Source organism: Sorex fumeus, unplaced genomic scaffold (assembly GCF_029834395.1).
Source record: "Sorex fumeus unplaced genomic scaffold, SorFum_2.1 ptg000029l, whole genome shotgun sequence".
Lineage (NCBI taxonomy): Eukaryota > Metazoa > Chordata > Mammalia > Eulipotyphla > Soricidae > Sorex > Sorex fumeus.
Genome location: NW_026606086.1, coordinates 2,692,849 through 2,706,002, shown reverse-complemented (window position 1 = coordinate 2,706,002; position 13,154 = coordinate 2,692,849). Strand labels below are relative to the sequence as shown.

At 54.5% G+C, this 13,154-nt stretch overlaps 1 protein-coding gene across 3 annotated transcripts in view; it reads right to left on the bottom strand.

The window, feature by feature from the left end:
- The window catches only part of RNF130 (ring finger protein 130), a 49,445-nt gene that overhangs the window by 25,591 nt on the left and 10,700 nt on the right, over positions 1-13,154 (bottom strand). For all 3 annotated transcript variants that reach the window (XM_056115694.1, XM_056115693.1, XM_056115695.1), the window contains exon 2: positions 1,998-2,192. In XM_056115694.1, the coding sequence (XP_055971669.1) occupies positions 1,998-2,192 (195 nt within the window). The remainder of the gene's footprint in view (positions 1-1,997; positions 2,193-13,154) is intronic.

The window sequence follows — 13,154 nt, the reverse complement described above, 5'->3', positions numbered from 1 at the left end:
TCAAACCTGGGTCAGTCTCATGCAAGGCAAGCCCTCCCTACTGTGCTATCTCTTCAGAGGGGCTGAAGTTTGGGGCAGTATCCTGAGCGGGTCAAGATTCAGGGCACAGGGGGCTCCTGCATGAGAAGTTCCTGGACTGAGCCCTTTCCTCAGCCTTCCCTCACACCGGCCCAGGCGAGATAGTGCCCAGCTGTGGGCACCCCCAATCCTGGCTCCTGGGTTTTGCAACTTGCAGAGAGACCTAAAGACACTCTCCTCAGAGAGAACAAAAGGGAATGCCCTGCCACAGAGGCAGGATGGGATAGGAGGGATGGGGGGTGGGAGGGATACTGGGATCAGTGGTGGTGGAGAAAGGGCACTGGTGGAGGGATGGGTACTTGATCACTGTATAACTGAAACCCAAGCACAAAAATTTGTAAGTCTACAACTGTACCTCATGGTGTTTCACTAATAAAAATTTAAAAAATAAAAAATAAAACAAAAGACACTCTCCTCTGTTGTGACATGCCAGTTTTGTGGCTCCTCATGTCTCCCCAATGGATTATGATGAGTGCTGACGAGTTTGAGGCACAGCAGTTGTAAGGAGGAGCAGAGGAGAAGAAAAACAGATGTGGGTCTCCAGGAAAACATCAGCACCAATGTGTGATCCCTGGTCAAGGCACCTGCCTCATCACTATATTACCTTACCAGATACATCTCCCCAGAACAAACCCACTTTTGTGCTAAGAACAATACCTCAGCTGCCCCCTGGGCCAGTGTGTCTCCCTCGGTTTATCTGCTTCCTAGAGAATCCGTCTCTAGGGGCGGCTCCCCAGGACCCCACTTCCTGGGACCCCCCTGGTAGTACCAGTAAATGGGATATTCACTTTCTCAGATGGAAATTTTTTGACTCACAATCCACTAGAAACATTATCAGCAAGAAAGGAACTAGAGAGATAAGGGCGAGAAAGGGCCTCCTCAGAAATGGGAAAAACCAAAAAAAACATACGGGAGTGATGAGTACTAAAAATGAGAAACGTTGAGTAAACCGATCTCAGAATGTTCTAAGAGGCCCCATTGATTCCAGTTCAACAATAATAACTGGGCTGGAGCAATAGTCCAGCAGGGAGGGCACTTGCCTTGGACGCTGTGACCCCCGGTTCGATCCCCAGCATACCAGGGGCTCCCAGAGTCCCACCAGGAATGCCCCTGAGCAGAAAGCCCGGAGGAGGCCTGGGCACGGGAGGGAGGAATGACTGCTGGAGGTGTGAGAATACTGTACTTTCCTCACAATTCTGCTGTGAATCAACAAAATGCCTTCAAAGAATATCTGACAAAAGTCAAGAAGAGGCAATAGCAAGGAACCGCAGAACCATGTTAGGAGAAACAACAGTTGCTGAAAACGATGCAAAAATAACTGCAATAAAAATGATGGTTACGCTGGAAATATCTTTAATGCTTCCACCAGAAATAAAGGTGGATGTACTGGTCCCCCAACAGAACAAAGTCAATTTCTGCATTTATCAAGAGGAAGTAAAGTCATCCTCAAACAGGTCATCCCTGGGAAGCCCAGGTGATGACTGGGAGGAATCATTTGGAACAATGAATCACCTGGAACAATTTGCTTCCCTTTACCTCAAAACACACACACACACACACACACAAAAAACCCCAAAAAAGTCAAAAACACAAAACCATGGGGGTGGGTGAGAGGTGGTTGGTGGATTGGTAGAGACCTACTTTGTAAATACCAAGTTTTCCAGACTCTTCTGGATAAAGAGAAAGAAAATAGTTCAACTGAAGGAAAACAGATGCGCAATCTCAACAAAAGGAGGCCCCTGAAATCACTGATTTCATCCTGGCAGGAAACGAAAATTGACTTGGGAATGGGAATGACAAGGATGCGGCTAGGGCCACGAAGCCATGCCCACTGGATGCCCCGCCCCGTACACTGATCAAAGACTTATCAATACTGAAGCCCCACCCACCAACCAGCTGGAGATCTGCCCGCCACTCACCTGGGTGGGTCATGGTGACCGGCTCCTCCTTGGACTTGTTGTTGTAGATGACGACAGCCACGGCATTGTGGAACGCAGCCCGTGATATCTTCTCCTTGAAGGTGCAGTTTCCCCTCTGAAGCAAGGCAATCCACTGTTTGATGTTTGGGGGTACGAAGAATCGCGTCTGGGGGTCACAGCCGAGATGATCGGCCACTAAAGCAACAAAGGAAAGGAAAGGTGGGGGGAAAGAGCCGCATTAAACTTCAGCAAAGCAATGAGGTGTGAATGAGGGTGCTGGGCCAAGGCCTCTGGGCTGCTGTCACCGACAGACAGCCGAGTGAGTCTGAGCCCACCCACGGTCCAGGGTCCATAGACTCCCCAGGTCGTCAACGGGGCAGGTAGAGGAGGGAGCACGGGGTGCAGGGAAGGCGCTGGCCCGGGCTTTATGACTTTCCACCCCGCATCCCATGGTTCCTCCCAGCACGAGATGTTGGCCCCCAAGTCCCTCTCCTCCCAATTCTTTCTGGCTTTTTGGGTCACACCGGTGATGCTCGAGGTTACTCCTGGATCTGCACTCAGTAATTACTCCTGGAGGTGCTAGGGGGACCATGTGGGATGCGGATGCCTGAGATCACACGCAAGGCCAACACCCTACTACACTATGACTCCACCCATCCCCCTCCCCAATTTTTTTAAAGACAGCATTTTTAGGGTAGTATAGTAAACCGTGGATGAAGAAAAGGCAAACATAGATTTCCCCCAGGGCCAGAGCGATAGCACAGCAGGGAGGGTGTTTGCCTTGCATGCGGCTGACCCTGGTTTGATTCCCAGCATCCCATATGGTCTCCTGAGCACAGCCAGGAGTAATTCCTGAGTGCAGAGCCAGAAGTAACCCCTGAGCATCACCGGGTGTGACCCAAAACGAAAAAGAAAAAAAAGAAGATGATGACTTCCCCCATCTGGTGCCCAGGGGATCAGCCCCACACCAAGGTCAATTACCAACACCCCATATGGTCCCGAGCGCACTGGAGTGATCCCCGAGTGCAGAGTCAGGAGTAAGATCTGAGCACGAAACCTTGCCCATTGGATTAGTTCTCCAGCTCCTATGACAGCATCTTTTAACTTTAACGTGTCTTCTTGTTTTGTTTTGGGGCCACAGCCCGAGGTACTCAGGGCTTACTCCAGGCTCTGTGCACAGCTGTCACTCTTGGTGGTGACCCTGTGCAGTGCCAGGCATGGAACAGGGGCATCAGCCATGTGCAAGGCAAGCCCCCTCATCACTAAGCTCTCTGGTCCCAGCTTTACTTGTCAAAGACACCTTCTGGGGGCAAGATACAGTACAGAAATAATACAATGGGCGGGTGCTTGCTTTCTTCCCTTCTGCCTGACTTCACTCGGCATGACACTAGCTCCCTCCGTGGTGCTGCAAAGGGCATGACTGCTTTCTCGGGGTTGCGCAGTGTCCACCGTGTATCTAAACCACAACTTCCTCGTCCTTTCCCCCACATCTGGCCGTTTGGGTTGAGAAACCAAGAAGTTCACTTGCTGCCAGCCAAGTCACGGTGCTTCCCTCAACGCCCCATACTCAAATGCCCGAAGCACACCGAGGACCCAGAGAAAGCAAACTGACATTCCATTTCAACAGGGATGGAACAAGAGCACAGCAGGTCAGGCACTTGCCTTGCACGCAGCTGTCAGTTCCTAGCACCCCATATGGCCCTCTGAACCCACCAGAAGCCAGCCCTGAGCACCACTGGATGTGGCCCCCCCATCCACAAAAATAAAACTAAATACCAACAAAGAGGGAATTGGGTCCCGCATGAGCTGTCTGATTCCCAGGCGGAGGACAATCTGCTGGCGCAGGCGTGTGACCTGGGCAGAGAGGGTCTGGCAGGAGGCAACAGATCAGACTCCACGTTTCTCTGGACTTCCTGAGGCCTCCAGACGAAGCCACACCACTCTACACATTTCTGACTGGCAGGTTCTGGGAAGACCCCACCAATAAGGGGCAAAGATGAGGAGCAGACAGGAATGGGAGAGGAATTTGGGGTACAAGGAGTGCTGGGAGTCAACCAGTCCACAGAAGAAATCTCTCTTCCCTACTCCAGTACCCTAAACCTCGGGTTGGAGGGGCTGGAGCGATAGCACAGCGGGTAGGGCGTTTGCCTTGCACATGGCTGACCCGGGTTCAATTCCCAGCATTCCATAAGGTCCCCCAAGCACCACCAGAAGTAATTCCTGAGTGCAGAGCCAGGAGTAACCCCTGTGCATTGCTGGGTGTGACCCAAAAAGCAAAAAAATAAAACAAAACAAAAACCTCGGGTTGGAGTCACTGACTTAATGATACCCCTTCTACTAAGCAGAGGTGAGCAGATGGTGGTGAAGATGGTGGTGCGGATGGTGGTGATGGTGAAAACCATGCAGCAGTGAAAGTGTGCAGAGGATGGAGACGATTCTGACGTGGGCTGGAGACAGCACAGCCAGCAGGGTGCTTGCCCTGCCTGTGGCCGACCTGGGTTCGATTCCCAGCATCCCATATGGTCCCCTGAGCACTGCCAGGGGTAATTCCTGAGTGCAGAGCCAGGAGTGACCCCTGAGCATTGCCGGGTGTGACCCCCCCCCAAAAAAAAGGTGACTAGTGAGAATGACAACCGTGCGGTAGTGATGATGGTGAGAACGAGTGACAGTGATGATGTGGGGATACAGCAATGGTGACGGTGGAGGAACAGTAGAGACAGTAACGCTGTGGTGGCAAGAGAAATGATGAAGAGAACGGTGGGGACACTGATGGTGGTGACAATGGCGACAGTGATGAAGACAACGGTGGTGACACTGATGACAGTGGTGACAATGGTGACAGTGTCGTGAAGACAATGGTGGTGACAACAATAGTGATGATAAAAACAATGGTGACAGTGATGATGTTGAAGAGGATAGTGGTGACAGTGATAGTGGTGACAATGGTGATGGGCAACGATGGTGAAGATTGATCCTGGTGGTGACAACGGTCACGTGACAATGAGACTGTACCAGCAGTGGTGAGGCTGTGGCGTAATGCCAGTATGATGATGACGAGCATGGTGATGACAACGACAGTAACAATGGTAGTGGGGGCTGCAGCTACGGTGCGGTGGGTGCCTGTCAAGCGCCAGCAGACCCTGCAGCCCCCTACGCGTTCCCTACGCACCACAAGGAGTGACTGCTGAGCACAGAGCCAGAAGAAAGCCCTGAGCACTGTGGGATGTGGCCCCAAAACCAAGACAATGGAAGCAGTGGTCACGGCAGTGATGGTGGGGTGACAACAATCCTAGCACAGGAACGATGCCGAAGGGGGCTGCCGGACAGGGCAGGCTGGAGGGGGGCGGGCAGGATGCAGGGCAGACGGCTGCTACTGGTGACGCTGAGGGCGACACAGCTATCGGTGTGACACAGGAACAACGGCGATGGTGAGGACAGAGCGACGGCGCAAGTGACCAGGACAAGACTGAGGCAGGGACAGGGACAGGGACTGGTGGGTGATGAAGGTCATGGTGATTGCCGCACTCACAAGATGGTGACGGGGACAATAGTGGTGGATGGTGGCGTGGCGGGCCTGGTATCTGCCTCGGGGACTATCACCTACTGCCTCCGTCAGAGCCCAGGGCGGGGACGCAGGGGCAGGGCTGGTGGCAGTTTCCTGGCCACCTCCTCTCCCCTGCCCTGCCCCCCAAACCCCCACAGCCACACCCTGGCCCGTGTTTGGGCGCAGTCCCATGCCTGCCTCCCCCACCGCCCCATCCCCATGGCTGAGCTAGCACCTCGCTGAGTCTGGGTTTCCATGGCACCCAAGAGCGCATCCCTCTAGCGCTTCCACCCGGTCTCCCTAACTGGCTGTCTGTTCCCTCTCCCCCGACTGTCTGCCACACAGCCGACGCATCACGGACTCGGGGAGGGGCGAGAGGGAGTGATGGAGATAAAGCAGGAACTCAGAGGAAACTGGGGCCAGGAACCAACTTCCCAAGGAGGGGCAGCATGCGAGCTGGGGACAGGAGTTCGGGGGTGCCGCCACCCCCTCGGGAAGCCATGGAGTTGAGCCGTGCTGGCGAGTCACTGTGTATGTTCACACAGTCAGTTACGTTCAGTGAAGGGACAGTTCTACCTCCACGTGACATCACCGTCTCTCTCATCTCTGTATCTCTGGCTTCTGCCTAATCTTTTCCTTACCCTTTAACATGCAGAGTCAATGGGGAAGAAGCTATTTCATTTTTTTTTTTTCCATTTGTTTTTGGGCAACCCCTGACAATGCTCAGGTCTTATCCTTGGCTCTGCACTCAGAAATCACTCTAAGCCATGCTCGGAGAACCAGATGGGATGCCAGGAATCGAACCCAGGTCAGCTGTGCAAGACCAGTGCCCTACCCGCTGTGCTATCACTCTGGTCTGAAAGAGGCCATTTTTGTTTTGTTTTGTTTGTTTTGTTTCATCTCACTTCCTGGGAGATTATTCCCTATAAAAATAAATAAATAACCCGAAGGCTGTAGAACAGAGCAAAGAGGGCGCTTGCCTTCATGCGTTGACACAGTTCCAATCCCCGGCGCCCCCTATGGCCCCTCAAGCCCCACCAGGAGTGAGCCCTGAGTGCAGAGCACAGTCAGCCCCGAGCACCACTCGGTGGGGTGTACCCCGCCCCCAGAAATAAAGACTGCACAGTGCTGGCAGGAAACAGTAACAGTGGTCACCACTCATGCACCTCCGGACCCCCAGCCGGGCTTCCTCCCAGGCATCACCTGGACCCCTGAGCACTACAGGAGGAGCCCTGAAGAACCCCAGCACTACGCAGCTTTCCAAGGGACTCCCGGCAGCATCTCCTCAAGCCCTTGCACTGACCTGCCCTCCACCGGGTACTGCCTGAGCACCGCCCGGAAGCCCACGATCCCCCAAAACTCACTGTATCTGCACAGCAAAGGGTCAGATATAAGCACGACAGGGCAGCCCTGCGTGTCCGGTGGCTGCCAACTGCAGTACCACCTGGGGCGGGGGTGAGTGTGTGAAACCCTCTCCTCGGGCCGGCTCTCACACTGCCAGACCAGGGCGCTGTGGACGGCCTGGCACCATGACGTGCAGGTACAAGGAGAGGCCGGCTGAGGAGCGTGACAAGCCCAAGCAGGGCTGCAAGTGGCCTGCGTGGACGGGCAGGACGCGCAGAGGCTGCTGCATAGTGCCCAGAGGGCAGGGACGTGGGGGGGGGGGCGAAGCCCAGCAGGTCAGAGCAGGGGCACTGTCGGAGACAGCACAGCGAGGAGGGCACCTGCCCCCCACAAGGCCCATCTGGGCTCCCCCGGCTCCCTCCTAGGCCCCCGGTCCACGGGCAGTGGGTCCCAAGAACAGAGCCAGGAAGGAGTCCCGAGCACCGTGGATGTGTCCCACCCTGAAAGAAGGCAAGCCTGGCTCTAGCACGGCACTGCCTGCCCCACACCGCAGCAGCCCTGGGCAGGGGCCGGACAGGCGGGAGGGAGAGGGAGAAGGACAGAAGGAGAGAGGGAAAGCAGGAAGGAAGGAGAGAGGGAAGGAAGGAGAGAGGGAAGAAGGGAGGGATGGAGGGGAGGGAGGAAGACCACGATGAGAAATCCCTCAGGCAAAAAAGCGAAAAGAACGGGGAAGTTTCAACCCAAAGAGAAGGCCATATACCTGCACAGAAATACAGCACAGAAATTCCCTTCTTAGTAAGAAAAATAAGAAAGGTTGGGGGGGAGAGTAGAAAAAGAAAAAGAGAGGCAGAGAGAGAGGGGAAGGGGGGTGGGGGGGAGAGAGAGGGGAGAGTGAGAGAACGGGAGAGCGAGAAAGGTAGAGGGAGAGGGAGAGAGAAAGCAAGAGAGGGAGAGAGAGGGAGAGGGAGAGAGGGAGCACACAGTCAGAGGCCCTTACTTGCTATACATTTGGCTGCAGTGTCTAAGACCCTGGTTCAAATTTCCAGCCCCACAGGGACCCACACACACCACCAGGGGGCAGAGCATCCCCAGGGCAGCCTCAGCACAGAGCAGAACTAGCAAAGCACCTCAGGGAGCACCCCAGGCAGAGCCAGGATAGCCCCGAAGCACCACGAGGGAGCGTTCCTGAGCACAGCAGGACACAGCCTGACCGCAGAGCCAGGACAAAGGCTTCAAAAAGTCAAAAAAAAAAGAAAGAAAAGGGGGAAAAAAACTTGTCTGCAATAAACAGTTAAAGAGCCTGTAAAATAAGGAGTTGCTGAAGAGCCTAGGATGGGATGGTGACCTAAGAAACATCTATTTATGGGGTCTTCCCACCTTTCCTGAACTGGTTTCCCTCTTCTGCCAGGACCTAAGTACTGAATAGCCGCCTGCAGGATCACATTGCTTTGGGGACTCAGGTTTATTACAGTGCTCCTAAGGCCCTTCCATTCCATTGTGTTTATCTGTAAACTCTTCTCTAGCTCTCTTCCCCAACCAGTTAATCAGCTTTTCCCCTAATCAGTATCTGTTCATTTGTAAGGTCAGATCCTTCTAGGACACTGAAATTGTACTGTAAGTTAATATTGCCTTTCTCTTCTCCTTATGTCTTTTGAATAATTTACTTTAAAGCAATGTCCTTTTTGTATAGATATAGGAAGACCCTTAATTTTATGCTTTGTAAGTTAGGATTTAATTGGCTTTGAATATTATTTACTCCCGGGCATCTGCTTTCTCGACTTAAGACTCAGTTGCCCTTGCTTCCTAACAACCCAAAAGTAGGGTCCCGACAAGGGACTGAACGGACCCAGGGCAAGCAGTGAGCTACCCTGGCATCAAAATAGGCCAGGCCAAAGTGCCACGGTTCTTAACTATAAGAGCTTGATCATAGACAAATGCTGTCATGATCCAAAAGTAACAACGAGACTAGGACCCTGCTAGGGATAGGAAAGACTATCTGGCCTGAGCACTGTAGTCTGAGACCAAGATGGCCCTAGGAGAGCAATTCTGTAAGTTTAAGGTATTTCTTACTGTAGCCACACAAAATGATTAATATTACAAATGCTTATATGTTTGTTGGACAAGAAGAGGAGAAACACACCCAGGGAGTTCAGCTCTAGGGTGGGTTGTCCTGCTGAGAGAGTCTGAGAAGCGGCTTTCCCCGAGGGAAAGAACTTGACCCCTATTGCTTGTGACCACACCCATCTGTAATTGTTACTCCAACCCCTCATGCTGAGGAATATAACTAGACTGTAAGAGTGGGCTGGGGAATCGGGATCAGAATCCAGACCCCAGAGAAAGAGTGGAATGGGGATCAGGATCCAGACTCCAGAAGGAGAAGAAAAAGGGGATCCAGATTCCAGAGCAAGAAGGAGAATGAAGTAGCACGGGGGAGGAAGAAGCAGGAGGAGAATCAGAGGAGAATGGAGATGGGAATGGAATGAACTGCAACTAAGACCAACCAGCCGGGCCCTCGTTTCCTTCCTTCGCCCGCCCATTGCCATCGACCTCCCTGGGGTGGGGGAACGGCCTGAGACTACAGATGGTGCGGAAGAGATAGACCACGGCTGCTGCAGGTCTTTGAGTTTACACAGTCCACCCACTGCGCCCCTGGCCACCTCCTGGGGGCTGGGAGACAGAATCTAAAGGCTTCTTAAACTTGCTCCTCACGAGACCTCTTCTTTTCTGTTAACTTTGGTTTCGGGGGTCACAAGTAGCAGTGCCTGGGGGACCCTCTAAGTGCAAGGGGAAAAAAGATCAGCCACGTGCAAGGAAAGCTAAGACCCAGCATTCCCCTCCAGCCTGTCTTATTTAAGTGTCAGTTTGGTGGCCACAGCTGGTTGTGCTCAGGGCTGACTCCTGGCTCTGTGCTTGGGCTCACACTTGGCTCTGTGCTCAAGGATCACTCCCGGCTCTACACTCAGCATTTACTCCTGGCTCTGTGCTCAGGACGTCTCCTGGCTCTGTGCTCAGGGATCACTCCTGGCCCTGTGCTAAGAACTTACTCCTGGCTATACATGCCAAGCTAACTCCTGGCTCTGTGCTTGGGCCCTACTCCTGGCTCTGTGTTCAGGGCTCACTCCTGGCAGGGGTCTGGAATCCTGTGCAGTGCCGGGGACCGAACTTGGGTCAGGCACGTGCAAGGCAAGTGCCTCCCCCACTGTCCTACCTCTCTGGCTCCCACTTACCTGAAGTGTTACGTGCCAGTGAACTGAGACCATGACACTGCAGGGGGAAGCCTGAGAATCACCATCTGCCAACAGCCTCACGCCCGTTTCCCCGGTACCATCTCCGACCCTGCTCCAGGCACTGCCATTTGAGCTTCTGCCAGTCACTGGAAGCGAAGGGGACTTGAGGGGTGGTGAGCCTCAATGGCCCTGGGTGAAAGAGGAGCTACATCAAACGGCCCTAGGCAATTAGCCATCACAAGCCTACAAGTCCGTAGGGCAGGCCCTTGCCAGAAGGCCAGCCCATCCAGGGGCAGTGAGAAGGGCATGGAGGGCAGTGGGCTGCCAGCTGAGAGCCTTGCACCCAATCTGGGAACTAAATCACATGGCAAAAGGCCCACCATCTGCACCAAGAAGAGCAATGCTGGTCATGACCCTAGGAGGAGACTGGCCGGCTGGGGCCAGCGGCTGGGTGCTCAGCACATCAGTGTCCATGTAAGACCTGAGTGGCACCTCTGCACCACCACCAGGAAAAAAAGTCATTCATCCATTTGGGCTGCGGCCATAGAAAGCCGGCCTGACATACGTGAGACCTGAATTCGATCCCTGAACTGCCAACCAAGAAATAAATGGGGACAGGGGTGGCAGAGTGTTTACCTCGCATGATTCTATAGGTGAGGCCCAGGATTCCGTATCCCCAGCCTCCGTCACAAAAAAAAAAAAAAAACCCTAAACATTAGAAACTGACCCATCCATAGGCCGGAGAGACAGTAGCACGGTGGGCAGGGCACTTGCCTTGCACATGGCCAACCCTGGTTCCTCTCTGGCACCCCAGATGGTCCCAAAGGTCTACCAGAAGTGATCCTCGAGCACAGGACCAGGAGTCAGCTCACAGCATTGCTGAGTGTGGCAAAGAACAAACAAAAGAAAGAAAAATGAAAAACACATTCTGGTGGTATAAGGAGACAGGAAGGAGGTGAAAGGGGGTCCCTCAGGTTGCTGAAAATAGCCGGGGTGGGTGGTGAGCAACGAGATACCCAGAATGGGGCAGCTACACGTCACGAGCAAGGGCAGCAAGCCATAGTGGCAATGGGAAACATGAAGCGACCGCAAGGCACCAGCAGTGAACGGGAAGTGAGGTGGGTGCCAGGCTGGACCGCTGCTCCGGAATAACACTGGCCAGGTGCGAGCTACCAAGCAGGCGCTCCACGCGGGATGGATCCTGGAAGCTGCTGCAACAAGACCCTTCAGGTCCCAAGGGGGTCCCGAGCACTGCCTGACCCATCACGAGGCTCCTCTGTGCTAGGCAGTACCACAACAGTGGTCCCTTCCCACGGTCAGCCCTGCGCCGGGTGGGGGTCCACAGACAGGGCGGATGGTCCATGGTGGCCCGTGGGGGTGTTTCTGCCAAGTAACGGGGAATCTTGTGTGTGTGGGGGGGCTGGCAGCCACGCCTCAGGGGTCGAGGGAGTCGAGAGCACCAGGCTCAGTTCCGTCGCCACGAGGCAGGCCTCACCCCCACGGGCGGCGCAGCCCGAGTCCTGCCATGCAGGAGGATGGGCCACACTGCTGGCATGGCAGAGCAGCCCCAGAATGAGACCTAGCCCAGGACATTGGGCCGCCCCTGCCTGACTGCACTGTCTCCGGCAGACACGCTGTTTCATGCCGGCAGGCCCCACGGCTCCTCACCCCTTTCGGGGAGCTCTGGAGGACGGGCAGATAGGAGACTTCACCCCGGACAGCAGGAGACCAACGACACACCATCCCCTCGCTCCTGACGAGAGGAACCAAGACGAATGCACCCCCAGAGGGCAGGCGCCTGCCGCTAGCACCACACATGTGCTCCCTTGTGACTTCCTGGGGGAAAGTCCAGGCTCCCCTGAGCACTGCGTGAGCTGCACAAGGCCATGCTCCAGGCGTGACGCGTCAGGTATATGTAACTCACACTTCCGGGCCGACGCCCTTCCTGTTTTTCTGCCTTCCCCATCTCCACATCTGATCTCGTCTGACCACCCCCCACCTCCACTGCCTTTCGCCCTTCCTGGCTTCTGGAAGCCTCTGAGACGGTCTCTGGCATCCCACTGACCCTGCTCACGCGTCCTCTCCCTGTCCCCTGACGCTGAAGTCTCCCTGCCCTGCCCATCCTGACTGTCATCTTAGGTTCCTGGCACAGCTGATGCCAACTTGCTGTTCCCTGAGCTACGGCAAGGTCTTCAGTCTCGACCTTGAGATCAATGTGAGCCGGCGACAAGCTAGCTGACCTCACCACGGAGACGCCACATCTCTCTCGGTGACCTCAGCGTCTGCCTCCTCCTTCCTCACCACGGGCTGCCACTCTTGTTCTTAAAGCTCAAGAACTAACTTTAAAGTAGCCCCCCAAAAAAGAAAAATCAATGGGGCAGATATTTGGTCCCCTTAAGAGACAGATGCGGAGCCGGAGCAATAGCACAGCAGGGAGCATTTGTCTCGCACCAGGACAACCCAGGTTCAATTCCCAACATCCCATATGGTCTCCCGAGCACCGCCAGGAGTAGTTCCTGAGTGCAGAGCCAGGAGGAACCCCTGAGCATTGCCGGGTGTGAACCCCCCCCCCAAAAAAAGACACAGATGCTTCACCCCCACCCCAAGAAAGGCCACTCCCCTTCCTTCAGAAAAGCAACAATTTAAGAAGCAGAGGACAGCAGTCCCCTGTGGCCTGAGTCCCCCATCACACAGCCACGCCGATCCATGCCATGACCCCGCGTCCTTGGCCACTGCAGACAGATTTTAACACAGCTGACCGCCCGGCCAATTTGTTTTGGGAGCCTGTCCATGGCGTTCGCCAGGATCCCTTAATGGCTGGGAACGGTCCACTGAGTGGCTCTGTCATCATTTATTCAACCCCCCTGGGAAGTCAGACGGTAGAAGTGGTTAAAACCGGGCGCTGCGGTGAGACCGGCCTCCTTCAGCCCGGCAGTGCCGCTGAGTGTGTGTGTCCGTGTGTGTGTAAAACCTCACTCCAATCCCACCAACACCAATCAAGGTACCAGCCTGGAGACCCACATACTGGTCAGACGTACATCG